The sequence below is a fragment of the Lepidothrix coronata genome, unplaced genomic scaffold (assembly GCF_001604755.1).
Source record: "Lepidothrix coronata isolate B3197 unplaced genomic scaffold, Lepidothrix_coronata-1.0 Scaffold102, whole genome shotgun sequence".
Lineage (NCBI taxonomy): Eukaryota > Metazoa > Chordata > Aves > Passeriformes > Pipridae > Lepidothrix > Lepidothrix coronata.
In genome coordinates, this window is record NW_016690282.1 from 382,912 (window position 1) to 408,248 (window position 25,337).

The window sequence follows — 25,337 nt, forward strand, 5'->3', positions numbered from 1 at the left end:
GACAAAAGTCAAGAGAATTCTGGAATGTTAAGGGAATAGGGAGCACTTCACGAAGGCCAAGCTGTAGCAACCCCTGCTTCCAAAATTCTTTGGAGAATCTCCCATGGGTGTCCCACATCCTTTTCTTTTAAAAATGAAATTAGATCCGAGTACAACCTAGCACTTGGTGGCTAAAAATTGCTTTAGGCTTTTCCAAACTCCAGACTGTGTGCTTAAGCGCAATGTATGACATGCTAATTTAGGAAATATGGTGAAAAATACTCTCCCTGTGTGTAATTGAAGCCCCACATTCACTCCATTAGCCTCCAGCCCACAGCAGCTGCATAAAAAGGCTACAGCAAACCTTCAGGTGGGGAAGTGCTGGTGGTGGAGATGCGACAGGCTTTGGGCAGCGATGCTCTTCAGGCAGGTGGGAGAGAAGAGCAGGAAGGTAGCACTTCTGGGTGCTGGGAAAGGGCAGTGTTTGGGCTCAGCTGTGGGGTGTCACCAGCTGGCTCCAACCCAAATACCCTCAGGGCTGCCCTTTGGAATGGTATGATCTGGTCTCCCCTGGATGGAAGAGATAGGGCTGAGCTAGGGCTTCCTGGGGGAGAGTTGCTTTAGATACTTCTGCAGTGTCTGAGGTTTGGAAAGCTACAGGAGAGCCCTCTCCAGTGGTGACGTGTCTTGGCTGGCTGGGAGCAGGGAACACTGCCCACCAAAGCCAAGCACAGCCAAGGTGTGCTATTTATGTCACAACACCAGGCTCACCTTGCCTCTGCCGCGTGCCAAAACGCCCGCGAGGCTGGCACTCCCTCCCTTGTCCCTGCACCCTGGTTTTGTTCAGAGGCCAGTGGGCTTTTGGCTGGATTTGAGAACAGCCAAGGTAGCCACCTCTGACCCATACTTTCTGGAGTAGGACGAAGGCTGGAGAGGCAGATTCCAGCCTGGCTGGACACATCCAATGAGGTCCTGCACCAGCGTGCTGGTGCAGGCAGGCCATGTAACCAGGGCAAGGTGATGCGAGTCACATCTGCAGGGCTGAGAGACCTGGAAATGAGAGAAATCAGGATTTCCATACTGTATAGAGTCTGCAGATCCCCAGGCAAGATGGACTGAAGGCTCCTGGTCTAAGGAGACTGGAGCTGGGTCCATGGAGTGGCAGCAGCAAAAGAGCCCTTTTATGTCATTAGGGTGGCCCTGGGAGGGAATCCCCACCCCAGAGGCATGAGGTTACCCTCCCGTGGGAAAAGGCTCTCCCCTTTCCTCACACCCACCACTTTGCTGACCTGAGCATCCTGAATGGGCCAGGATTTCACTCTGACTAGGGTGGGGCTGCCTTGTTCCTGCAAGGAGGGTTGGATGGGGGCAGCCTCAGAGCAGCAGGTGTCCTTTCCCTCATGCCAGCAGTCCATCCTAAATCTCCCTCTCACACAGGGGCCACAGCGGGGCAGCCCCTTGTTCTGCCTTGCCCTGTGAGCAGCCACCCCTTGGGAACAGCTGCCAGCCCCAGACTTAATTAGATGGAGCAAAATCCCTTAGTAGCTCGCTCCCTGTCCCTCTGGGCTGAATCCACGAGTTCTTGTTAAATCCAGCTTCTGTCACCAATCCCGTTCAAAACAGGGCTCCCCAAAGCCTGGCATTGCCTTCCTCCAGCCTGTCACCTGCTGGAGGGCAGGGTTTCAGAAGCACTGTGTCCTTGCCCATCCAGCACCTCTGAATTGTTATTCATGGGACAGGGAGGTTGCTCTGGCTACTCACCAGTCTGAGTCATCACCCCTTGTGAAAATCTATTTTTGCCACCTCTTTTATCTCCAGGAAGAAGTTGTGGTCCCTGTTGAGGGAGAGGTCAGGACCCCAGGAGCAGTGAGCCGTGCCCTGCTGTGATACCCAACTCTTCCACGTCCCAGCATGGGTGAGTGGGTCAGGGCTGGTGCAGAGGGGCTCACTCGCCCCACTCACCACCACAGTGGCACCCGACAGAGGTATAAACCTTGCCACCACAATCCTGCAGCCTTTGGCAATAAAATTTGGATGTCCAGGACAGTGCAAAGTCCCCAGCATAGCAACATTTTCCCCAACTGGGGACACAAAAAGCTTTGTAGAGATGTACAGCACTTTTCTTCACAGGGATGCAGGCAAAGGTTGTCCCTCCCCCCCGGACCTGCACACTCTGGGGCAGGGTGGGCTGGTCCAGCACTCACATGGGTTCCTTTCGAATCTGCTCCTGCCCGGCCGCTGCCAGGGGTGGGCATGCTGCAGGCAGGGGGTGACTCTGGGGGGTGCAATCCCCTGCCACCACTAGGAAGGGGCAGGTTGGAGGCTGGTGGCCTCCCTTCAAGCTGCAGAGTGCAGGCTTCTGTTTTCTTTGCATCCCACACCAGCGCCCACTTGTCCCAGTGCACCAAGCACTCACTCTCCCGAAGCACTGGCCTTGCTGCCAGAGCCAGACACTTGTTGCTTGGGCTTTCCTCACACTCACCTGCTCAGCCTGCTCCATGTCCACCTCCACCCGTCCTCCTCATGGTTACCTTCATCTCTTTCTCTTCCTTAACTGCCCCATATGTTTTCCTCTCCTCCTCCTCCTCCTCACAGCCTCCCAACACCATGAGTCTCTTGGTGGCTCCAGGGATTTTGATGGGCTGGGGCACAATGTACTCTATGGGGAGAAAGGGTGACTGTATCCTGCCAGCAGCATTCCCCTCCCTGCTTCCATGAAGCCAAATTTGAGAAGTCTTTGTAGCTCTGGCTCCCTTGCTATCCACTCAAATATGCCTGGGGGGAAAGAAGATGTAATCTTTACTGGTGTTTCATATCCAGCACTGGAGCTGTTTTAAACACACATGCTGCTGATTCCCTGCTGGCTAAAAAGGATTTCCTGCCATTACTGAGCAGAGCTTGAAATCAATTTTGTTCGCTTTCCCTCCTGTGTTCCTGGCTTGGCTGAGCTGTGTTGCCAAGGCTCCAATGTGCCTGGGGAACAGGAGAGGGCATGGCACAGCTTGTGTCTCATGGGCAAGTGTGGTGTCTGAGCAAGAAAAAAGTGGTTATCTGAAGTATCTCCTTTATGAGTGGTTTAGAACAGAGCAATGGTGGGGGAAGATTAAACATGGGCATTTATTTCCCAAATGGATAGCACAGGTGTGCAGGTTGGAGGGTGAGGCATCCCATGACAGAGGGTGAGGCTCTCTGCAACAGTCCTGTTTGAGGTGGGAGAGCAAGACAACCACTCTGTGCCCTCCCAGAGAGGCATTTCCAAGAGCTGGAAAGTTACTGGTTTAATTTTTAAGAGAAAGGCAAGAAGGGAAAAGGCCCGAAAGACCCTCCCAGGGAATGCCTGATTAAGAGGCACTAACCCTCGTAGTATCGAGGGGCCCTTTATTTTCAGCCTAGGCATCTCGCAGGGAAAAATCCTCCCTTGCGCTGTCCCGGAGGAGCATCCTCTCGCCAGAAGCTCCCGCCGGGCTGATTTCAGCAAGCCCGAGCCAGGGCTGGCCCCGTCCCCAGGTGCCCCCGGGGTGCCCCCCCTCCTCTCCCCGTCTCCGGGGCTCGTTGCCCGCTCGCCTCCCCCCGCCTGGACCCTCGCCCTTGCATCCCGGCGAGGGATGCTCGGGAGCAAGGGGGGTCGCTGAGAGGGGCACGGCCGGGGCGGGGGCGGCGGCGGGGGCGGTGCGGTGCGGTGCGGGCGGCGCCGCCCGGCACATATAAGCGCGGCGCGGCGCGGCGGGGCCCCGGCGCTGGTGCTGCTGCCGGCACCGTCCTTCGCCGCCGGCACCGTCCTTCGCCGCCGGCACCGTCCTTCGCCGCCGGCTTCCTCCGGGCTGCCCGTCCATCTATCCACCCCTCCGTCCGTCCTTCCCCCTCTCCATCCCCGCCCGCTTTGTTTTTCTCGCCGTCCGCGGGCTCGGGCCCCCCACGCCGCTGCCACCCTGAAGTTTCTGGCGGTGCTGCTGGCGGCGGGCATGCTGGCTTTCCTGGGGGCCATCATCTGCATCATCGCCAGCGTCCACCCGGCCGGCACCGCCGCGCCCGCCGCCGCCGCCGCTGACAATGACTCGGCCGCCGCCGCCCTCCTGCCCGCCGCCGACAAGGGGCTGGGAGCGCTGCACGGCCCCGCCGAGGCTCTGGCCAGCGCCGGGCCGCGCCTGCCGGGGGGGCCGCCGCTCTTCAGCCGCTTCGTCTGCACCCCGCTGAGCACCGAGTGCCCCGCCACCGGCACCGGCCCCGCCGCCGGCCCCGAGGAGCTGCTGGCGCTGCGGAGCGCGGCGGCCCAGCTGCGCCGCACGGCGCTGGAGCAGAAGGAGCGAATCCGCATGGACCAGGAGACCATCCGGGAGCTCACCGGCAAGCTCAGCCGCTGCGAGGGCGGCCTGCGGAGCCCCCCCGCCGCCGCCGCGCCCCCCGCCGCCGCCGGGCTCCGCGCCGCCCCGCGCCCCGGCACCATGGGCCACCCCCCCGACGAGCCGCCCGCCGTGCGGGAGCTGGAGGAGGCTGTCCGCACCCTCCAGGACCGCATCGACCGGATAGAGGTGCGAGGGATGCTCCCGCGGTGTTGGGAGGGACAGTCCCAGGGGAAGACGCTCCTGGGGATTTGGGAAGGATGCTCCCAGGGGATGATGCTCCTGGGGCGATGCTCCCACACGTGCCATTCCCCAGGCATGCAGCCACACACACCCCAAACCAGCTCATCCCCCTCATGAGGCTTCAGGAAGGTTGTCTGTGCCCTGCTCTTCCCTGAGGTTTCTGCTCAGGAGCAAGGGGCTTGCCCTCAGCCCACGTCTCTTCCCTCCGCGCAGGGTAGTCCCAAGGGGCCAGGGCTGCTCTGCTTTTCCCCCTGTCTGCACCCAGGTAGGGTACTTTGCTCGCCCCATAGCACCTGCAAGGACTCCTCCAGAGCAGGTTGGCAGCTCAGGGCCAGACCCTGCCCTTTAGCAGAAAGGTAAATCCCATCTGATGGCATCGCAGTTATGAATGGGACTGCTCACAAAGTGGAGTGCAGTGCAGAGCCCAGCACCTCTTCCCCATATAGTCCATGGGAGCCGGAGAGAGAAGGGCGCAGCTGCAGTCACTTGCTGTGCCCATCCCTGCGGCGTTGGGCTGTTGGCATTTAGGATGCAGACCCCTGATCCCCACTCTGTAGTGTCTGTGCAACGTGTGCCCAGCAGGCTCAGCCCTGGCCCGTCCACAAGCCATTGGCACTAAAGGCTCTACCGTGACATCTGTGATGGGGCACATCATGGAGTGCATGTGAGTGTTGATTTATTTGGGCTCAGCAGACCCCTGAGCTCTGCTGGGTATCAGAGCCACCTGCAAGAAGCCTCCCGTGAGTCCTCAGCCTTCTCATCTTCCTGTTCAGTTCCCTGTTGCCCTCTCCACTCCTCCATGGAGTGTGGAGCTGGGAGTGGGGCAGCATCCCATGGAGTCACTCTCCTCAGCTTTGGGCTTCTGTCTCTCTCACTATAGCCACATGCACACAGTGGCAGCAGGCAATGGGTGGGGAAATTCTGAGCCAGTAAGGTCACAGGCTGGAAAATGAGGCTGGGAGAGAGTGTTATTGTAATGGATGGAGATACGAACAGGGATAGAAAGACAGCGAAAGACAAACACATGCATGCAAGATAGAAAAGAGCTGGAGACTAGAGGAAGCACCTGTGAGCTGCCAGGGTAACACACACAGGCACGAGAGGAAACACAGAGGCATGCCAGGCATGTGCAGGGAGAGGGGAATGTGCAGCCTGTCTGAGCGTGCTGCCCAGAGCCAAATGCAGCCAAAGGGAGGGACAGAGCCGCCACAAACCCCCCCCTGCAACCCCCACAAAATGATTTCCCAAGAGTGGGATAGTGCTACTGGCGTGCTTACCCAGAAATAAAGGGGAGAAAATAAGTCCCTGCACACACATACCTGTGTGTTTTTGAGGACTGGGTGATGCATGGCGGAATGGTACCCAGCACATCAGTTTGTATCTTGGGAACCATCAGACCTTTAGCTGTTCTCCAACCATCCTCTCCCCCTTCTCCAAGAGGAAGCACCATCTCTGAGCTGCCTTGGTCCCTGTCCTGGGTTTTCTGATGATGGTGGGAGGTTTGGGGTGGAGGAGGGTGATGCTCACAAGGGTCGGAGCAGGCTCTTCTCTCCCAGGGAACCTGAAGCAATGCTGGGACGAGGTTCATGCACATACTGACGAGGAAGCCAAGTGGCACGTGGCCAAAAATGTTCTTTTTTTGTGCTGCCGGGAGCCTGAGGGTCCTAAGCATACTTCACAGGGGAGACACAGCACCCTGCGGCTCAGTGAGCCCTGCCAGATGAGGAACTAGGGCAGCGTGTCACAAGTGGGCTGGACCTCAGCTGCCCTGGCTCCTACCTGGTATGTGCCACCTGTGTGAATCACACCCCTGGGAGGGATGGCCACAGCCCAGCCGGCCAAGCCCTGGGGTCACACCTCAGCCATCCAGTGATGGTTGCCTGTGCCTTCCCTCCCTGGATTGCCTCCCCCTGCCCCAGGAGCAGGCACCTAAAACTTCGTGGTGGGGTACCTGCACACCTCTGTCCCACGTGGCTGCAGCTGTCAGCCCTGGGAGCCTTCCTGGGGTACCCCATGACATGGGAGGCACCCCCAGCCCCCACAGCTATCTTGGATCGTGGCAGTGATCACCCCAAAAGGTGACCTGGATGGAGACAGTCCCGGGGTGGCTCCCAGTGTGCTGGAGGCTCTGTGAAACCCATTGGGGAGGAGAGGAAATGCTGCAAAGTCTGTGGTGGCCTAATCTCAGGAGAGGGATGACACAAAATGCCATGTGCTGCCTTGGGAAGGCTGCATCCCAAGGCATCTCCAGGTAGGATTGCCAGCAGGGATTACTGCTGGAGGCTTTGGAGTTGGTACTGAGAGGAGGGGGCAGGTAGAAGATTGCTGTTCTAATCCAGGCACTCTCAGCTCTGTCTGTAGGGCATAACAAGATTTATTCATGCACTGAAAAACCTATTAAGACATTTGTTTTTAAATTTTGTCAGCATGGCAACAAGACTTCCCAGGGGAGGATTCAGGGAGGGACCCCACAGTCTCGCTCTTTGTCCCCTGCCATTTCAGCAGGGATGGGCTTGCATCGTCACAACATTGACATGGGGACTTCTTCCCTCACCTCTTCCCAACCCACTACAAGGGTTGTTGTCCTTTCCTCATGCACAGCAGCCTAGTTAGGCTTTTTTGTCTTGGTTGTGAGGGTTCCCCCCTTCTCTCAGCATGTGCTCATGTCTGTATGCTTGAGTGCATCTTGGAATACAGAGCCAGGGGGCCCAGATGGTCCTTTTCCATGCTTCTAGTTATCGCTGCAAATGGAAACGGAGCACGGAGGGAATCACCTTGGCTTTCTAGGCTGTGCCAAGATGCAGGTGCTCCCTTTCTTCCCATCATCCCTTGCAGGAGATGGAGCAGGAGAGGAGACAGACTGGTGGGCTCTGTGGAGGACCTGGCAGAACTGTAACAGCCTGTTTGCTCCTCAGCCAGCATGTGGCTGTGCCGGTGTGGCTGGTGACCTGGCTGCTGGCAGGAAACCCCTGGCTATGAGAATGGGAATGGTAGTGACCTAGCTGCCTTCCTTCTGTCTCCATCTCCAGCAGTGTGGGGATGGAAATCCCCAAATTCTGATAGTCCCAGGCCCTGAGCAAGGTTTAAGGGGAGCAGGATCAGTGGTGAGCTCTTCCCTTGTTAGGAGGAAGGAGAGGCTGATGCATCCCTGCTTGTCTTCTACCCCATGCACTCTTTCTTGGGGTTTAATGAACCCCAAGGATTTGCTCAGGTCCGAAAAGGTAGCAGGGTCCAATAAAGAGTGGTACAGCAAGTGTGCCATCCTGCAGCAGTGAGCATCCTGGGGTGGCAGGCACAGAGGAGTTTTGTGCAGCCTGGAAGAATTCCTGGGTCCAAGGAACAGAATGGGGCTGCTGTGTGTGTGCACCCAGGTGACCATCACGATCCCTGGGATGTGCTGAGGCATCATCCTGTGGTCCTGCCTGCCCTGTCCCAGCAGCTAAGGTGGGCACTTGTGTGCTGGTGGCCGAGGGGGAGCAGCAGATTTGCCGGTGCATTAGTAAATGAGGCTCTGATCTCCTTATGTAAATCAAAGTGCATTTGCCGACTGAGGGCTACAAGCCCAGCGAGCACACGCCAACGTGGCTGCCGCAGACCCCTAACCCCACCTCCCCCTCCCCAGCCCCCGGCAGCCGTTGACATTTAAAGTGATTAATATTACCTGGCATCTTTCAATCTTTTTTGCCCGTTCTAGTGGCCAAAAAGCATCAAACGAGCCTCCCCCGCACCCGCTGCCCACTCCCCTGCTGCCTGCGCAGCAGCAGATGGGGAGCCGGGTGCCTGCCGAACAGCCGGGGAGAAGGCGCTCCCCCCTTCTCGTCCCCCCCAAGGCTACTGGTAAATAACAGCTGCACATCTACCCTTAATAATTTTACAAATAATTTGGTTTGGGAGAAAGATGCTTGAGTGGCAGCTTGGAGATGAGGAGGATGGTTTAGGGGATGCAGCCCACCTTTGCACCAAGGGGATCACCCGGCACATCTCAGCTGCATGGGGTAGAATGGTCCAGTCTCCTGTCCAGCCATGGTCTGGCTGTGGGGATGGGAATGGTGTCCACTGGGATGGCCCTGAAACTCTGCCAGATGAGGCTACTGGCTACATTCCTTTCCAGAAGGAATAGGGGGTCAGCAATGGTTCAGTTGGCCGTGTGGATCTGTCTGTCCATGCACTGGCTGCCATGCTGGAGTGGCCAGCAAGATCTAGAGAGAGGGCTGAAAGGGGAAAAACTCAGGGAAAAGGGAAGAAATTGAGCAAGGGAGAGATAGCATGTGTGTGCACAGAGGGGAGCATCAAGAGGAGACGCTCCAAAGCCAAATAAGTGAAAAGGCCATAGGGAGAAAAGTTACAGAAGGAAGAAAATAGCAGCAGGGAGAAAAGCAGGAGGAAGAGGGAGGTAAAAAAAGCACTCAGTCACTACTGAATAATGTAGGGCAGGCTACTGGGGGCTAGTGAGAGTGACAAAAGCTCCCAGCCTTTTCTTTTTTCGTCATTAACAGATGGAGCCGTGCATGAAGCAGGGACGTAGGCTCCAAACCCGCAGCTCGAGCAACCAAAGCGTGCAGCAGACAGGAGCGTGCCAGCCTCCGCTGTAGCCGGGTGGCCTGAAAGGATGAGGAAAGCTCTTGCAGCCCATGCGATGTGGACACAGAGGCAAAGGCAACCCCATCCCACCTCTGCCAACCCAGCCAGCTCTGCTTGGGTACAAATGCAGGCATCCACCAGTGGGAACTGTCCCTGCCAGGAGGATGAGAATTAACCATTTCACTCACCTTTCCTTCCCTCCTGCCTGCCTTTCATCCTGCCTCACCAGCAGATCCCCAAGTCTTCTCCAAAAAAAAAAAAAAAGGCAAAAGACCTAAAGCCCCTTCCCCATTGGCTAATCCCTCCCTGTTTTACAGGGACTAAAGGTAGGATGCCCTTTGCCAGGCACCTTTCCCTTCCCAGAGAGGTTCTGCTCTCTGCAAGAGCATCCTTAGTGCTGCTGGAGCAAGCCGGCAGCGAGAGCTGGCGTTTGGTCAGGGCTGACAGATGTCCCCTGCACAACCTCTCTTCCCATGCTGGGATTTGCTTCTCCGGATTGGTTTTCCTCACAGAACCTGTGGGTTTGCCCCAACAGACCCTGCTGGCACCTCTTGCAGACCCTGGGACATCACAGCCTCCCTTTTATTTGTAGCCTGATTACATTGCAGCCCAGTGCAGGTACATTTGTGCTCACACCAACACCATGCTCTTGCTTTTCCTCCCCCTGCAGTTCCCATCCACCAAGGCTGTATCCTGCCCAGCCAAACCTGGCTTTCCTCCAGCCTCCCTCTCGTCTCAGTTGTTCATGATGGATAGCAAAGATTGGGGGTGAAATGGGCAGGCATCCCCCCTTCAGCTTTGTGTGCATGATTATCAGGTCCTGTCCAGTTTGGAAAAGCAGGATGTAGGGAAGAAGAAAAAGCTAGAAGCCATAACCACAGCTGAGCGTGCTGATCTCCTCCAGGCCAGCTCTGAGGCCGTGGGGAGGCTGTTCATACCAACAGGAATGGCATTCCCCCATGTCCCACCAGTGTAAGCCACATGAATATCCAGGGCTGAAGAAGCTGTGCAGAACTCTCGGTGCTGGAGCACCCAAGGCAGCTCCAGCACCTTTGGGAAGGTCTGGAAACAACAGAGAAGGGGGTCACCATCTTTCTGAACCCGTGGCAGAGAGACTAATCTCCCAAGGACATGGGGAAAGGAGAGGGCTCCTATTTACAGAGAAACCCAACAAACATGGCAAAGGGTCACCTTCTCCCTTCCAGCCTGATTTTCTTCCAGCTAGGATAGAGTCTTCTGGTAAGGTAGGATCTGGGGTCTTTGCAGAGTGTAGCAGCAGCTGGGAGCATATTCACCAGGTGCCATGTTAGAATTGCCATGGGAAGAGTTTTGGTCTGGGTGTTAACCCTGATGAGACAAGACATGCTTGATGTGCCCAGGATGATGGGTCATGTCTTGAGAACAGACACACACAACAGCCTCACCACTGGTCCCACTTCTCCATGGCATCCGCAAGGCCTGGGAGAGGCTGACTTACAGAGAGCAACCTGCCCAACCTGGCGCACGCACGTGCACACACCCCCGCATGCCGGCTGAGCTGAGCTAAGAGGATTACAGCCCCATTAAGTGATGTTAATGTGCCGGACATAGGTAAGCAGCCTCATGAGCAGAGCAGCAGGGATGGAAGTTCCAAGGTCCTTCCCGCATTGTTCCCATTGTGAGAGGCTACCTGCAGGAGCAGAGCCAAGGGATGACCCAAACATCCCATCCTTGCTCTGTTTCTGAAGCAGCAGAAAGTCATTAAGAGCAGCCTAGCTTCATTTTGCAGTAATGATCTCAATGGGGCTCTGAGAGGGGAGGTACAAAGTCAGCTGGAGGCTCTTGGAGGAGACCCCAGTGCGGATATGGGAGTGTCATCTCAGCACTCCCTGTAGTGCTGCAGGCTGGGCATGTTCCTTATTTAACCTCTTACAGTGACACCTCCCTGAATTTTCTCTTTTCTCCCTCCTTTCCCCTCTGTCGTGGCTGCCGCTGAGTGCAGCAGGAGCTGCCAGCCCGCACCAATGGCTCAGCACCCACTGCCCCGGCATTTGCTCGCGATGCCCTCCACACCAAGATGGAGCAGCTGGAGGAACAGCTCCTCTCCAAGATCCTGACCCTGCAGAAGGAGCGCCAGGCCGCAAACACTGACCACAGCCAGCAGCAGCACAACATCGAGAAGGAGCTGAACTCCCTCCAGAACCGGGTGACGGAGCTGGAGCACGGTAAGTCCTGTTCGATGGGGATGGAGGTGGGGCAAGGGGGTCCCTAGCCCAAAGTGTATCACCAGGAGAACCCCAGCACAGGACCCTCCACAGGTGCTGACCCTTCTCTCTCCTCCCCATCCTTGGCACGTAGGACCGCTGGGTTACAGCCCTCCTGATGCCTTCAAGGTGACCATCCCGGTGCAGAACAACTACATGTATGCCCGCATGAAGAAGAGCCTGCCGGAGCTCTACGCCTTCACCATCTGCATGTGGCTGAAGTCCAAGGCCCTGGCAGGGCTCGGCACCCCTTTCTCCTACTCTGTCCCAAGCCAAGCCAATGAGATTGTGCTGTTGGAGTGGGGCACTAACCCCCTGGAGCTGCTCATCAATGACAAGGTCAGCTGGGTTGCAGGAGGGGCAGGAGAAAAGTCCCTGCTCTCATGTTCCCTGTTTCAACCCACACTGGTATGGGGGAGCTGGGAGGAAGGGCCCAGGCTTATGGGGAGAGGGAGGAGAGTGGGGAGGATGGCTCACTGAGGTGGGTTTTGAGAGGCAGAAGCAGCACAATGGGACGTCTGTAGATTTTGGGTTGTCACCACCATGGGAGTGCGCCACTTGCTTTGCAAGGGGCTGGGGAGACACTGGGGTCCCCCAGCAGTCCCACTTGCTCTTCCCCGGAAGGTTGCCCAGCTGCCGCTGAGCCTGAAGGACAAGGCCTGGCACCACATCTGCGTGGCGTGGACCACCCGGGACGGCAAGTGGTCAGCATACCAGGATGGTGAACAGCGGGGCACCGGCGAGAACCTAGCCTCCTGGCATGCCATCAAGCCCCAGGGTGTCATCATCCTGGGCCAGGAGCAGGTATGTACCAGCTCGACACCGAGAACTGCCAGTTAGCATTGCTCTGGTGGGAAGCTGGCTGGGGGGAAAAGCCCCCAAATGGGGCAAAGGCAGGGGGTGGTGTGGGCACGAGTGCTCAGCATGGCATGTTGGCTCTCCTGCCTGCTCATCTGACCTCCAGCCTGGCCACATGCACTCATTGTCTCCTCTTCCCTCTCCCTATTCCTCTGGCCTCTACTTGCTCCCTGTCTTATCTTCTTTCATCTCCTCCACACATCCATCCCCTCCCCTCCTTGCCACCAAGCATCAAGCTCTGCTTCTCTCCAAACTTTTCCCTCTCCCTGTTGCCCTTTTTGCCCACTGGGTGCATGTTCCTCCTCTTGTGCTTATCCCTGTCCGATCACCTCTCCTGCTCTTTCCCAGGACACTCTGGGGGGCCGCTTTGATGCCACGCAGGCTTTCGTGGGGGAGCTGGCGCAGTTCAGCGTGTGGGACCACATGCTGGCACCAGTGGAGATCCTGGGCTTGGCCAACTGCACCTCTCACCTCCAAGGGAATGTGATTCAGTGGGACGACCAGGCAGTGGAAGTCTTTGGAGGTGCCAGCAAGGCAGGCTTTGCTGCGTGTGAGGAAGGGAGGAAGGCATGAGTGGCGCCGAGCCCTCTCCCCAGCACCGAGGAACCCAGTGGCAGCCACAAAGCAGGGAGCCCCTTTCTCCCCTCCCAGACCAGTAAGCCTTGTCAGGGTGATGCTTGAGCCCCCACAGTGGTGTCCCAGGAGGGAGAGGGGACCCTGCAGGCCTCCCTGTTGCCCCTGTGCTGGTGGTGTGGCTTGTCCCCACCCCTGGCACAAGCCTGCTCCTGGGTCTCATCTTGCCCTGCTTCTGTTTTGAGTGGATATTGCTGTACCTGCAGGTGTCCCTGGTACAGCGAGGGTCCTCACCTTGTCAGCCCCAACAGGGAATGGGAAGGAGAACTCTGTCTATCCCAAGTGCAGTCCAGCCGCAGTGGGATGCCAGGGTGCAGGCACTCCCTGAATATATCCCCTTTCCTTATTTATTTCTAGCAACCCCACTGTCTGGTTTTACGAGCCCGCATTCTAGGATCTCCCCTCCAGTCCCATCCCCTCTTCTGCTGCCCTGGTTTTTCAAGCATCACCCCAGGGAAGCCAAGGGAGAATAGCAGGGAGCCAGTGGGGCAGTACTCACCATTCTGCACCCCTTCCTCTGTCTCTGCTGCCTGTTTGGGCAGGGCTGCCTGAGGGGAGCCAGGCTTTTGAGGCAGTTGGAAAAGAGCATTCCCCACTCTCTTCCAGTTGGGTGGTTGGTCTGGCACCAAGGGAATGGGGGAAATGGGGCAAAGCATGTCCTCCAGCGCTGGCCGAGGGGGAAGGAGTGCAGCACTGCCATCAAAGGGAGTGAAAGCAAGGAAAAAGGAGATGGAGGATGGTGGTGGTCAGAGGAGCCCTGCCACCCATCCCCCAGTCTTTTGGTTACCGGATCAGGTTGCTGCCCTTGGTTCCACCCAGGCCCCATCCTTTAGTTCTCCTGGTCAGGAACAGGGCTGCCACTGGCCTTGGAACTGGGAGGGTGATGGGGTGGGCTGGTGTTTCCCCTGTGGAGTGCCTGAGAAAACTGTTTCCATGCCGCGTGGTCACCAACATTTCGATATGTGTGTGTGTGTATGTGCACATGTGTGTGTGTCTGGGGTGGGGTGGGAGGGTTATTTCAGGGCTCTCATGGTTGCTCAATGCAGTGTCCAGCTTGCAGTGCTCCCCCCTACCCCAAGTCCCACTTTGTGCTTTGGGCAACAGCCACCCCCGCCCCTGGGGGAGGCGAAGCTGGCAGGAGGGACAGCCCTGCCACCCAGCATTCCCCCCGCGCAGGGTCTCTGCCAGCACTGGGGTGGCTCAGCCTGCTGGGGAGGACGTGGCAGGGATGGGGTGCAGCCTTTGTGCCAAGTGGGAACACTGCGACCTTTGTGCACCCTGACGAGCTGCCCCTCTTCCTCGCTTGCGCGCTTTCTCTAATGCACGTTCATAACAGGGGCCCCTGACGTGCACCTGTGGTGGGACATTTCTTTTGTAAAGCTGATCGTGAACAATAAACGTGATGTTTTCTGTTCGAGCCTCCCACGGGGTGCGAGGTCGCTGCGGGGGCGGAGGGGACTGACCAGCCCAAGCCAAGGTGTCCTCCCCTGGGATGCTTAGGGTTGCATCCCTGAAGGGAGATGGCTGGGCCCATTGCTGGCATTACAGAAATATCATTGCAAGGGTCTGGTATCATTGCTCCAGAGGGGCAGGGAGGTGGTGTCACAGTTTGGGTACTTCTCATCTACCACACTGCAGATGTGGGTACAGGCATGTACAGGCTGCTGTACATGGGGTACAGGCTGCTGCTGGTGTGGGAGGAGGTCTGGGGGAAGCACCTCTCCACAGAGGAGGAACCCCCATCTCAACAACAGGAAGCAGAAACCAGTGAGAAATCATGGCCTCTAGGTCAGAACGTGGTGTCAAGGAGCTCATGTCAAGTATAAATCTAATTAAGTACTAGTAATGAGTTTCTGACCTAGCTAGGCACAAGATGGTTCAGGCACGGCCCTTGGAGCTCCTGTTGTAGAGCAGCTCATGACCAGGTCTGAATGGTGCTTTTGCCCTTCAGTAGGTCCTGCCCCTCCTGGGAAAAGCACAATCTCACCTGTGTTCTGGGAAAAAAAGCACAAAGCCAGAAGGCTCAGTATTCCCTAAGGCCCTGAGCCAGAACCGACCCCACCAGCTCCCACTTCTGAGGGTATTTAATGCCATAAAACAAAGCCTAGTGCTCTCACCTTCACCACATCTCCACAAAGTTGAGGGTTTGTTTTGAAGGAAAAGTATGTACTTCAGCTGGAGCATAGGCTCAAGGGCTTTGCTGAGCTGGAGGCTCACTCCCACATCACTAAGAGGAGGGGGTTCAACAGGTGACAGGTATCTGCTTGTGCTCCCAAATAACAGCAGCATAATTAGGAAGGGCAACACTTTTTAAAGGAGAAAATGTCAAGAAACATTGTTGGAGTCACAAACTTAGGAGGAGGTGAAATGAGAGGACTGGTCTGGAAAACTCTCCTATTAAAACTGCAGAAGCCCTGAGAGAGGGCTTTTGGGGCTGCTGGCCAAGGCAGGAGAGATGCACGAGGATGAACAGGGATGGAAACAGCCTGGCCACTGATGTAGGCTATTGGCATAAATCTTGTCTCCTCCACAGCCCAGAAACCCAGCCTATGCTGAAACTGTGTGTAAACGCTCTTCAGAAAAGCAGAAAAAAGGGGGCACCAGGAGATGCTTGAGCAGGGCCTTCTGTGCTGCCCTCTTTGTCCCTGCCAAGTGGCGCTGGCATGATCCCAGCCCAAGCCATGTACCTGAGACGTGTGGATCTGTCACTTCTGGAACAGGAGAAATGGGGGAGCCCGGCAGCACAGCTTCTGCAGGGAGACCTCCTCTCCCACAGAGGTTCACAGCCAGTTGGGCAGACCAGGGGGCACGTGGGAAAACTTGATAGAATTTTCCCAAACCTTTTAAAAGCTTCCAGCAAATGCCTCTGCATAAGGCTCTTCAGGAAACAAAGGCATTTTGGAGAGATTAGAAACTGGTTGGGAAACACAAAATCAAGAGCAGGAATAAATATTTGATTTCCATCCTGCCCTGGCTCTCTGCAGGAAGCAACATCTGCTTCTCACCCATCTCAGGAGGAGGAGAGCAAGATTGAGACCATTTCTTTTCAGTAAGCTGAGTCTTGCAAGAGCAGCAAACCTGCAGCAGGGCTTAAAAGGTAGAGGAGATGACAAATCAATGGCATTGCTGGCTGGAAGGAGTAATTACAATGACTTACACATATTGCTTGCTTCTAAATTAACCAAGAGCACTCAGGAGAAGCCCCACATTCTCTAAGGGCAGCTGGCTTGAAAACAATGCGTCGCACTCAGAAGAGATGAGGAACAGTATCACCCTTGGGAGGCCGGGTATAGAGGGGAATTTTAAAAAATGGTGTGAAGAAGGTTTTTGGTTGTGGTGGGTGCTTCAGCTGGGTTGCTGTGTTGTGTCTGGATATCCAGAATGGGGCAGAAGAAAGGACTCAAGAGGTGGGCAATGCAGAGGCAGGGGCACCGTTGGGCTGTAGCAGTACAGCAGGAGCTGTCACAAGAGGAGATGGTGTGGGAGACAGGTTGGTGCGATGGATACCACCTGTGTGCCCTCCTCTATCTCCCTGCCCAGGGGCTGTTAACATGCTTTGAGGAGTGGAGAGGGACTGCCATTTCCCTTCCTAATCTGCCGGACTCACAGCTGCAGGGCTTTCTGCAAGCCCAGAGCTTAGCCAGACTCAAACATACCCCCCACACATCCTCCAAGGGTTTTGTCCAGCAGCAAAGAAGACCAAATCAAACATGGCAATGGGAAACCTTCAGGCCTGATGACTGTTAACTAAAGTGCTGAAATTCTTGAACCCCTCCAGCCCCTGCCCGTATTTCCAGAGGGCACCACTGGCCATGCAGGCTCTGCCTTCCCAGGGACATGGACAGTCCTGGGACCTCTGTGCATTGCAGTGGGCTTTGGGAAGCTCCTGGGCTCCCCAACACCTACAACCTGAGCTTTGGGTTTGCATGTCACAACTCCCTGCAGTGTGTCAGCCTCCTGGTCCCTCAAATGAGGTCAAGCCAGCCCATGCTTGTCCCCGGGAGGTGACTTCCGAAGTCCCCATTACCTGCTCTGCCCTAGCGATGGGGCGCTGCCTTAATTGCATCCTTGCGCTTCTCTGTCCTGCTGGGAGCCTCCTCTGCTCCCTCCCAGAGCCAGGAAGGCTCATTAAGACTCGTGCAGCACTTGCACAGGGAATGTGCCATGATTCCAGAGCATCTGTCACAGGAACAGCCCCCGCACGGCTGTTAGTGCTGAGGCAACAGACCTTACTAGCAGTAGCTGTTGTTACTAGAGGTAGTAGCTGTGGGATCGTATGAGAGGTACTGCATTTCCCAGCAGACCAAGGGATCCAGCTGTCCCAGAGCAGGTTGCCACATCCTCCAGAGTAGAGGGTTGAGCTGCTTTTGTCTGCCTCCAATTCCTGATCATCAGCATCCCCATCTCTGCTTTCCCTCAGCTCAACACAACATGGTGGGGCTCTGATGCCAGTGAAATGTGGCTTCAGCATCTCCACAGGGCTTCCTGAGTGCTCCTCCTGCCTCCAGAGAGCTGCATCTATACCACCCTGGAACAGCTGCATGGCGGACCTCAGTGTGTCCCAAGTCCCCAGCCTGGGCCCTCTGATACTACCCAAGGCAGTGTGGAGCAGTGCCCAGTCCCTGGGCTGTGTCTGACAGGCTGGACAGCAATCACCAGCCCCCTGCTTTATCACAGAGAGGAGACAGGGCACAGCAGGGCCTGTGCCCATGGGGATGTTGAGGAAGTCCCAAAACATGGCCTGAAGCAGGTAAGAAAAAAAGAAGAGAAAAAAAGGAAAGAAACAAAAGAAAGAAAAGAAAGAAAGAGAGGAAAGAGAAGAAAGAAAAGGAGAAGAGAGGTGCCTTCACCCGATGAAGAGTCAGCCTGCTGTCTGGTCAATAAAGATGGCTAAAAGAAAGCATGAGGCAATATATATGTTATATATATGTGTGTATTTTGCAGTTGGTGCTTGCATTTCTGTGCTCAGCTAAGGAGTACAATGCACCCTCATGTCAGAAGGCAAATGGCACTTTGTTTTAATGCTTAATGCTTTCAGCAGCCACAGTGAAGTACAAAGGGCTGAAAGAGTTACCATCTGTGATTAGTGGCGAATAAGGAAGGACCAGCCAGAGCACAGCAATGATTCCAGCTCCTTACAGATCCAGAGGGGTGAATTGGACCCTTGCTCTGGACTTGCTTTCACCTACAGTAGGGCACCTGGTTGCTTGGTATGGAAACTAAAGACCAGTACCTGTTACCTGTGTTGGCCCAATAAGACTGACTGGCTTGCAGTGTTGTATAGAGGCAGCCTGCACTTGAGGGTGCAGAAACCAACCCAACTGCTCACATTTTGCTAAGCCACAGTAGATGGAGACAAGCCAGCAGGATGCTCTCCTTCCTCAGGAGGCATCTCTGCCTTGCAGCCTGACCGTTATCACCCACCACAATCACAAAACCCACATTGTTCCTATCTTTGACTTCTGAGGTTGGCCATTTTCCCTTAGCTTCTCACCTAGGAGCTGCTGCTGAACAATCATCACAACCAGTCCCAGCATTCCCTGAGGGAAACACTCCCTGGGGTCACACTGATCAGAATCAAAGCACATTTAGTTGAACCCAGAACTGCACAGGCACGCATGCTGCCCTCCTGCCCCACGCATAGGGGCGTAGGCACACAAACACACCAGCTCGCACTGACTTGCTGCTTGGTAGTAAAAGTGGGTGAACTACGCAGGGATTAAAGCATTAAAACACAGCAAGAATACGATGTTTGAAAGAGCCGTGTCCCTGGAGAGATTAGAGTAGCTGCCTGGAGATAAAGCAATGATGATGGAAAGATCTACTTCCTCGCAGAGATTCTACTCCTAATTATCTCGTCTGAAAAGAAAAAATGATGATCTCCCAGCTTTTATCTGCCTCTTGACAATTTTAGCTCTGCGCCTGCCTCGTTGCAAGAGGCCGATGCTTGCCGAAAGGAGGAAGGGGAAGGAATCAGCCCAGGGGGCAGGAGCAGTAGGAGAATGAGGGGCACAGGAGGCAGAGCTTCATTTCTGTCACCGCCTGCAGCGACGGCAAAGGGAAAGATGAATGATCACTGCAGTGTTGTCTTTCCAAGCCCAAAGGCATCTCTGCTGCCTCCAGCACTGGTCTGTCAGGCAAAGGACAAGCAGGAGGTTGGATTCACTGCTTCACGAGCAAAAGAGACAACAAGGCCACAGGGTATAGCTCGGTACTACAGTGTGAGAACAAGACTCATGAGCTGGCAGGGACAGAAGAGTGCCCAGCTTGTTCCTCCCCCGCTCTTTTCCTTCTCAGACAGCCAGAAAGCAATTCTTTCAGCAGACAGCCGGCAGTGAGGACATTTCAAACAAACACCAGCCAGAAGGACCACGTGAAAGATCAGGCCCACGAGCCACTCTGTGAGACAAGGATGGGCACTGATGGAAGCCCAAGTGTCACATCCAGCATCTGAGGCTTTTCATAGGAGACGTTTTTCCCCTCGGTATTACCCTGAAGCTTGCTGCTTCTCCACCTCTATTAATTTCAGATTAATTCAACGCTAGACCCCCAGGAAACTGTTTAAGACCTGGCTTAGAGGCAACTGGTGTTTGGCTAGCAGGGTGGAGGGGCAACAGAGGTTTCCCAGCAAGCCAAGAGCCAAGGAAAACGTGAAAGCAAAGAGACATTACAAGCTCAAAGGCCACGGAGGGCAGGAGGGGGGCTACTGTTATAGGAACTGTTTGAAAACTCACGATCCATCCTCGCAGCACCACTTTCTCCTTCCGTACAGTCATACTGACATGCAAACGTGGGTGGTTGCCTCTCCCACACAATGAGAACTGTGTCCAGATCTGGGCCCCTCAATTCTGGAAGGTTCTGGAGTGGGTCCAAAAAAGAGCAACAAAGCTGATGAAGGGTCTGGAGCACAAGTCTTACGAGGAGCGGCTGAGTGAGCTGGGGCTGTTTAGCCTGGAGAGAAGGAGGCTCATGGTGATCTTATCACTCTGTACAACCACCTGAAAGCAGGTTGTAGTCAGGTGGGGGTGGTCTCTTCTCCCAGGCAACTAGGGACAGGACAAGAGGACATAGCCAGGGGAGGTTCAGTGTGGACACTGGGAAGAAATCCTTCACAGAAAGGCTGATTAGACATTGGAAGGGGCTGCCCAGGGAGGTGGTGGAGTCACTGTCTCTGGAGGTGTTTAAGGAAAGACTGAATGCAGCACTGAGTGCCATGGTCTACCCATCATTGACACGGTGGGTTGGTCACGGGTTGGACTTGATGATCTCAGAGGTCTTTTCCAACCTAATTGATTCTGTGATTCTATGATTAAAAAAAAACAAACCAAAACCCATGAATTGTCCCAAATCGCTCATTGTTCTTACATTTATCCTTGTTGTTTAAAAAAAAAAAAAAAAAAAGGTAGAACTGGCCCCCAAAGGGGTTTTTAGGCAGAACAATATAAGTTGCCGGATACCGGGTGCTGGGGCGGGGACTCGGCTCAGGCGCCTCGTGGCCACCCCAGAGCCGCTGCGCCCCAAGGCCCCGCGCGGCGCCCGCCAGCGCAGGCCGCCAATCAGGCGCGCCGGGCTTGCGCTCCGCCCAATGGCCGCTGAGGTGGGCGGGACTTCCCGCGCCGGTTGCCATGACAAGCGTGGCCTTTCCTTGGCAACGGTGCTGCGGCAGCGGCCGCGCAGGTGAGGCCGCGCCCGGAGCCCCCCTGTCCCTTCCCGGGCCTCGCTCAGCGCCGCTGGCCGAGCTCGTCCGCCGCGGCGCCGAGGGCGGCGAGTCGGCGGGGTGGGGTGGGGCTGCTTCGGGTGCGCGGCCCGCTCGGACCGCGTTCCGCCGCCCCGCATCTCGGGCTGTGGCCCCGGGCACGTCTCAGGCTGCGGATGGGTATGGAAGTGGCTCCCGGGGTTTGCCAGGTGTCAGCCGGGCGGGGGCTCTGGTCTGCGGAGGTTGTGGTTTGGGACTACCCCGTGTGAGAGCTGGCGGTCTGCTTGACTCGGTGCTTCAGCCAGCGGCTCTACATACTTGGCATAAATGCTTGGTCTGTCGCCTGACATCGTGTTTGTTTTGCTTTGCCTTTAATATGGGCTCGCCCCTGCCTCCGCTGGGTAGGAGAGGAAGATGCTTTGTTTCGGATGAGGGAACCAGCGGGAAGACCACGGTGAAATGCTCTGGATCTGTCAGTCAGTGCTGTGCCTCTGTGTTGCCAGAGTCAGGTTGGTAATTAGGCCCAGAGGCACGGTCCAGAGTTTTCCCATATGGTCCCCCCAGCCGACAAACGCTCAGGGATCTGAGGAGCAAGTGCACAAACGAGACCAAGATGTTCCTGTTAAATGTTACGTACACAGATCCTGTGTCTAAAATACTCCTGCCCTTTGCTTGTCATGTGCTGTTTGAAACTCTGGGAGATAATAGTGCCCTGGGAAAATCATTTTGGAACTAATCAGGAGTTGTGGTGGCTGACGTATTGTTCTCCCCTCCTCTGTCAGAAGCTGTAGCCTGGCTCAGCACTTCCCTCCAGCTCCGTTGGTGCTTCTGGGAAGTGCTGTGTTCTTAAAGCCTCACTTATGGAAAAGGATACATTTTTAAAAATTTGTTTCCATTAATGGTCTGTGAGATAACACTCTCCGTGCGTGGGATGTGAAGGCAATGTTGAGAAAATGGCCAGTGAGTGAGATAGCGTGATGTTCTCGTAATAGTTTTATTTGCTTCTCACTTTAATTTAAAGCTTTCTGTCTCTTCCTCGTGTTTGTTTCTGTTGAAGCAGTGTCCTCTGGGCCAAGAAGCAACTCCTCCTGCTGAAGCTGCTCGTGTTCACAGAACTGAGTTCCTCTCAGCTTTGCTGAGCTACAGGCAGCCCCTCTACCCCTTCCCGGGGTCCCTGTGGAAGGACCATGGAAGAGACCGAGGAGGAGAAAAAGGATGAGGCTGATTATAAAAGGCTTCACAGTTTTCCACTGATTAGGGTAAGAAGGGGGATGGATTGCGCATTTACCAGTGTCACAGATATGAAACTCTGCCTTCATTCCTACCAGCCTTCTCCCACTGAGTAGCTGCTGTGAGAACATGAGTACTGATGGTCCTGTGGAGGGATCCTGGTTGTCACTGCTGCTTTCTCCCTGTCCTTGACCTCTGTCAGAGAAGTCTATTAACACCGGTGTTCCCCATGTCAGCCAGAGGAAGTCTGGAGCAAAGTGGTCCATCTAATAGATTGAGCACACTGCCTTTAGAGCTCTCTCCTCTATTCCGGATGCACCTTTCTTTTTGTCCTAAGAAAGCTGGAGCAAAAGGTCTTGCTAGCCAGCCAGATAGCAGCAACAGAAGAAAAGGCTGTGTAATTTAGACTTTGTTATGCTTATAGCAATAATTAAGGACTGTGGTCCAAGCAGTATTAACATGCTTTCCCTTTATCTTAGAGCAGAAAAACTGACAAATGCCTTGATCTCCTCCTTTAAGCTGTGCTTACCTAGTGCTAGTCTTCATGTAGGTAGACAAGAATTCTGTGTTGGCTGCAACAAGGAAAGAATGAATCAATTCTAATGCAATAAACCATTTTCATATTTACTGTGTCTAAGCCCCAACTACAGCCAGTGCAAAAGTGAGGGCTACTTACTGTTGTCTTGTGTCCAGCTCTTGTTTTGTTGCGTAGTTCCTCTTGTTTGTTTGCCCTTTCCAGCACTCGGACATGCCGGAGGAGATGCGTGTGGAGACCATGGAGCTGTGTGTCACGGCGTGTGAGAAATTTGCCACCAACAACGAGGTACTAGCCAGATCCCAAAATGGCCAGCCTGCTGTTGATGCAGCTCAGGGGACCTGCAGGAGCAGGGCTAAGGGTGCAGGGCACGGTGGAGTCAGGTCCTGACATCCTATTACTCTCTTTATGCACTGAGCAAAGGTAGAAGGAAGCAAAGAACTTGGCTAGATCTCAGATTCAGTTCCCTTTGTCTGCAAGATTCCATAAGAGCACTTTGCTTTCCTGCAGGAAGCAGAGATTAGTAGTGACCTTACCTCCCTCCTGATCCTACCTTCCTGTGGCGTGCTTCCACTCTGTTCATAAAATGCCCTGTGTCCTGAGGGCTTGGCTCAGAACTGTGTGGAGACTCCTGTTTTGGGGATGAGTACAGGAAAGTCTGCTAAGTATTCCTTCTTGGCTTTAGGACCAAGGATAAAGGGAAAACACCTTGCTCCATGGGCAGTGCACTGCATGCCCCTACAAAATCTTCCTCTCTCCTTTTTTGGATCAAGCAGGGTGTGATCTGGGAAAAGCAAGCCTTTTAAAAATCAGCCTAGTTTCAGTGTTTTGGTAATTAGCTGGAGAAAAGAAATGGACTCCTGTAAAAATAGCCACAGCTTAGTGACCTGAATCTCCTCTTGTGCTCACCGCACCCAGCATCTGACTCCAGCAGCATCTAAAGCAGAGCTCTTGCTTTAGGCTGGGTGAACGACAGAAGGGGTTGCTAGATGCAGTTCTTTAATTTCTTCTGGCTGCTGTATTGGAGGCTGCTGAGACCTGTTTTACCCTTGGGTGTACCTCTGGGCAGCTCCCCGTTCCTGCAGTGCAGCTGCTATACCTGTTGCTCATGGCTTGAGTAGTCTGTCAAGGGAGAAGACTAGGGGGATGTTTGCATAAAACCTCATTGGTTGCTTTATCTCACCCTATCCTCTCTGCCTTAATGTTCACCAGAGTGCTGCCAAGATGATCAAAGAGACGATGGACAAGAGGTTTGGGTCCTCCTGGCACGTGGTGATTGGGGAAGGTTTTGGCTTTGAGATCACTCACGAGGTGAAGAATCTGCTGTACATGTTCTTTGGTGGCAGCCTGGCCGTGTGTGTCTGGAAGTGTTCCTGACCCCTGTCTGTGTCCCAGACTTGTTGAATACAAGAGATTTGTCCTTCTCTTGACAGGTTTTCTACAATCTGGAGGTGGGGCTTTATTTTTAATAGTTAAATGTCAAGATTTCTCTTTTTCATACTGATGTAACAGTTCCGTAGGATACATATAGTTGGGGGGTGTGTGTGGGGGTGTGTGTGTGTGTGTGTGTGTGTGTGTGTGTGTGAACTGGCTAAGCTGTCCTGTCCTAGCTTGTGGGATTTCTCATCTGTCTGTGGCTCTTTCCTTGGTGTTTGAGCCAAAGCAGAAGGGAAGTGGAGGATAGTTAAACTCATGACATGCTGCAGAGCCACACAGCAGCACTAGCAAGGGTCAGCAAAAGAGAAGAGGTGCTATCTAGCCCTATGGTTTTTATAACTCCCACTTGTTCCACATCGTGTTTTTTCTCTTCTGCTTTCCCCGCTACCATGCAGTATAGTTCTGACCAGCACCTGTCTTTCATCTCTCTGAATGCTGCTCATACATTCTTTCTCACTTCTAATATGTCCATGCAGACCTGGCAGCACCAAGGGTCTCCCTTCGGGCTGCCCGTGGAGGTGTGAGCCACAGGGAAGCAGTCCCAGCTCGCCCTTCCCCGCTGCTTTTGGGAGGGTACAACAGCTGAGCTGCCTGGGTGTAGGAGGTTGCTATGCAAACTGCCCCCTCCTTTCTCACCCACAGTGCACTGAGACAGCATGAAAACACAGGCAGCTGATGATGCCTGGGGAGTGGGTGAGAGCTCTTTTTAAGGCTCAAATGCCTCCCCGTCAATTCCTGGGGGTGTTGCAAGTGCTGTGTACTTTCAGCATCTTGTTTGGGGCTGGCAGAGGAAGGAGGCTCCATGCGAAATATAACTTGGTCATCGGAAACCTAATGTCTTTCTGGACTTGCATTCTTTTAGCCTGTTTCATTTTTTAAAGCTGTCGGTGTTGGAGGATGGAATGAACGTAACTGTATGTTACGTCTGTGGCTTATTTATATAAATCTGGGGAACTGTGTTTTTACAATAAAAATTTAGCAAAATGTCTGTGTGTGTGTGTTTGTGTAGGAAAAGTAGTTCAAGAAACATGGAAATAAGTACACAATGGTGTAGCACAGGCAGAGGACAGTGACAGATCTCCATCCTGCAAGTTTTCTGTGTGCCTCTCACCCTCCCTGTTCATTTCCTTTTACCAGTGCAAATCACTGTGCTGAGGCAGGTTGCCAGGCCCACAGTGCTGCTGGACAAATCCCCCAGTCTACGCAGCTGTCTAAGCAGTAGCAGCAAGGGAGCATACCTGTGTCTGCTGGTCAGCTGGTGCGCTTTGGCTCTAATCTTCAGAGTCTCATATTTGTGGCTTCCTTATTTTCAGATTTCCTCTCAGAATGTTGCCAGCTGGCACCTCTAGTGCATAGTTCAAGATGGAAGGATCTCTTTGCCTTAGTGCCTGCAGTGGATCAAGCTGGTGGAGGGTCTTTTACAATTCCTTTTGTTCCTTTTCTGAACCTCAGTGTTACACTAGAGATGTCCTTCTTACATTTCGTGTCAGGAGCTCTTCTATAAGCCATAAATTGGAGTAATATGAAAACAACTGGAAATTATTTCAAATTTGGACCGTGTG

At 54.5% G+C, this 25,337-nt stretch overlaps 2 protein-coding genes across 5 annotated transcripts; both read left to right on the forward strand.

Annotated features, from left to right (window-relative positions):
• The first annotated feature begins 394 nt into the window (after positions 1–394).
• Positions 395–14,294, forward strand: NPTXR (neuronal pentraxin receptor). Its single transcript, XM_017823308.1, has 6 exons — positions 395–430; positions 3,615–4,508; positions 11,125–11,347; positions 11,481–11,725; positions 12,011–12,190; positions 12,593–14,294. Exons 1-6 carry the CDS (start codon positions 395–397, stop codon positions 12,815–12,817), a joined length of 1,803 nt encoding a protein of 600 aa, XP_017678797.1. The 3' UTR covers positions 12,818–14,294.
• A 6,152-nt stretch (positions 14,295–20,446) lies between these two features.
• On the forward strand, positions 20,447–24,763 carry DNAL4 (dynein axonemal light chain 4). Of its 4 annotated transcripts, none has more exons than XM_017823496.1 (4): positions 20,447–20,554; positions 21,634–21,832; positions 22,543–22,626; positions 23,551–24,763. In XM_017823496.1, exons 2-4 carry the CDS (start codon positions 21,761–21,763, stop codon positions 23,713–23,715), a joined length of 321 nt encoding a protein of 106 aa, XP_017678985.1. In that variant the 5' UTR covers positions 20,447–20,554; positions 21,634–21,760; the 3' UTR covers positions 23,716–24,763. The 4 variants fall into 4 exon arrangements, with proteins under 4 accessions (XP_017678985.1, XP_017678986.1, XP_017678988.1 ...); XM_017823497.1 differs by having other exon boundaries at positions 20,448–20,554; positions 21,631–21,832; XM_017823499.1 differs by lacking the exon at positions 20,447–20,554 and adding an exon at positions 20,646–20,753.
• The last annotated feature ends 574 nt before the right edge of the window (positions 24,764–25,337 follow it).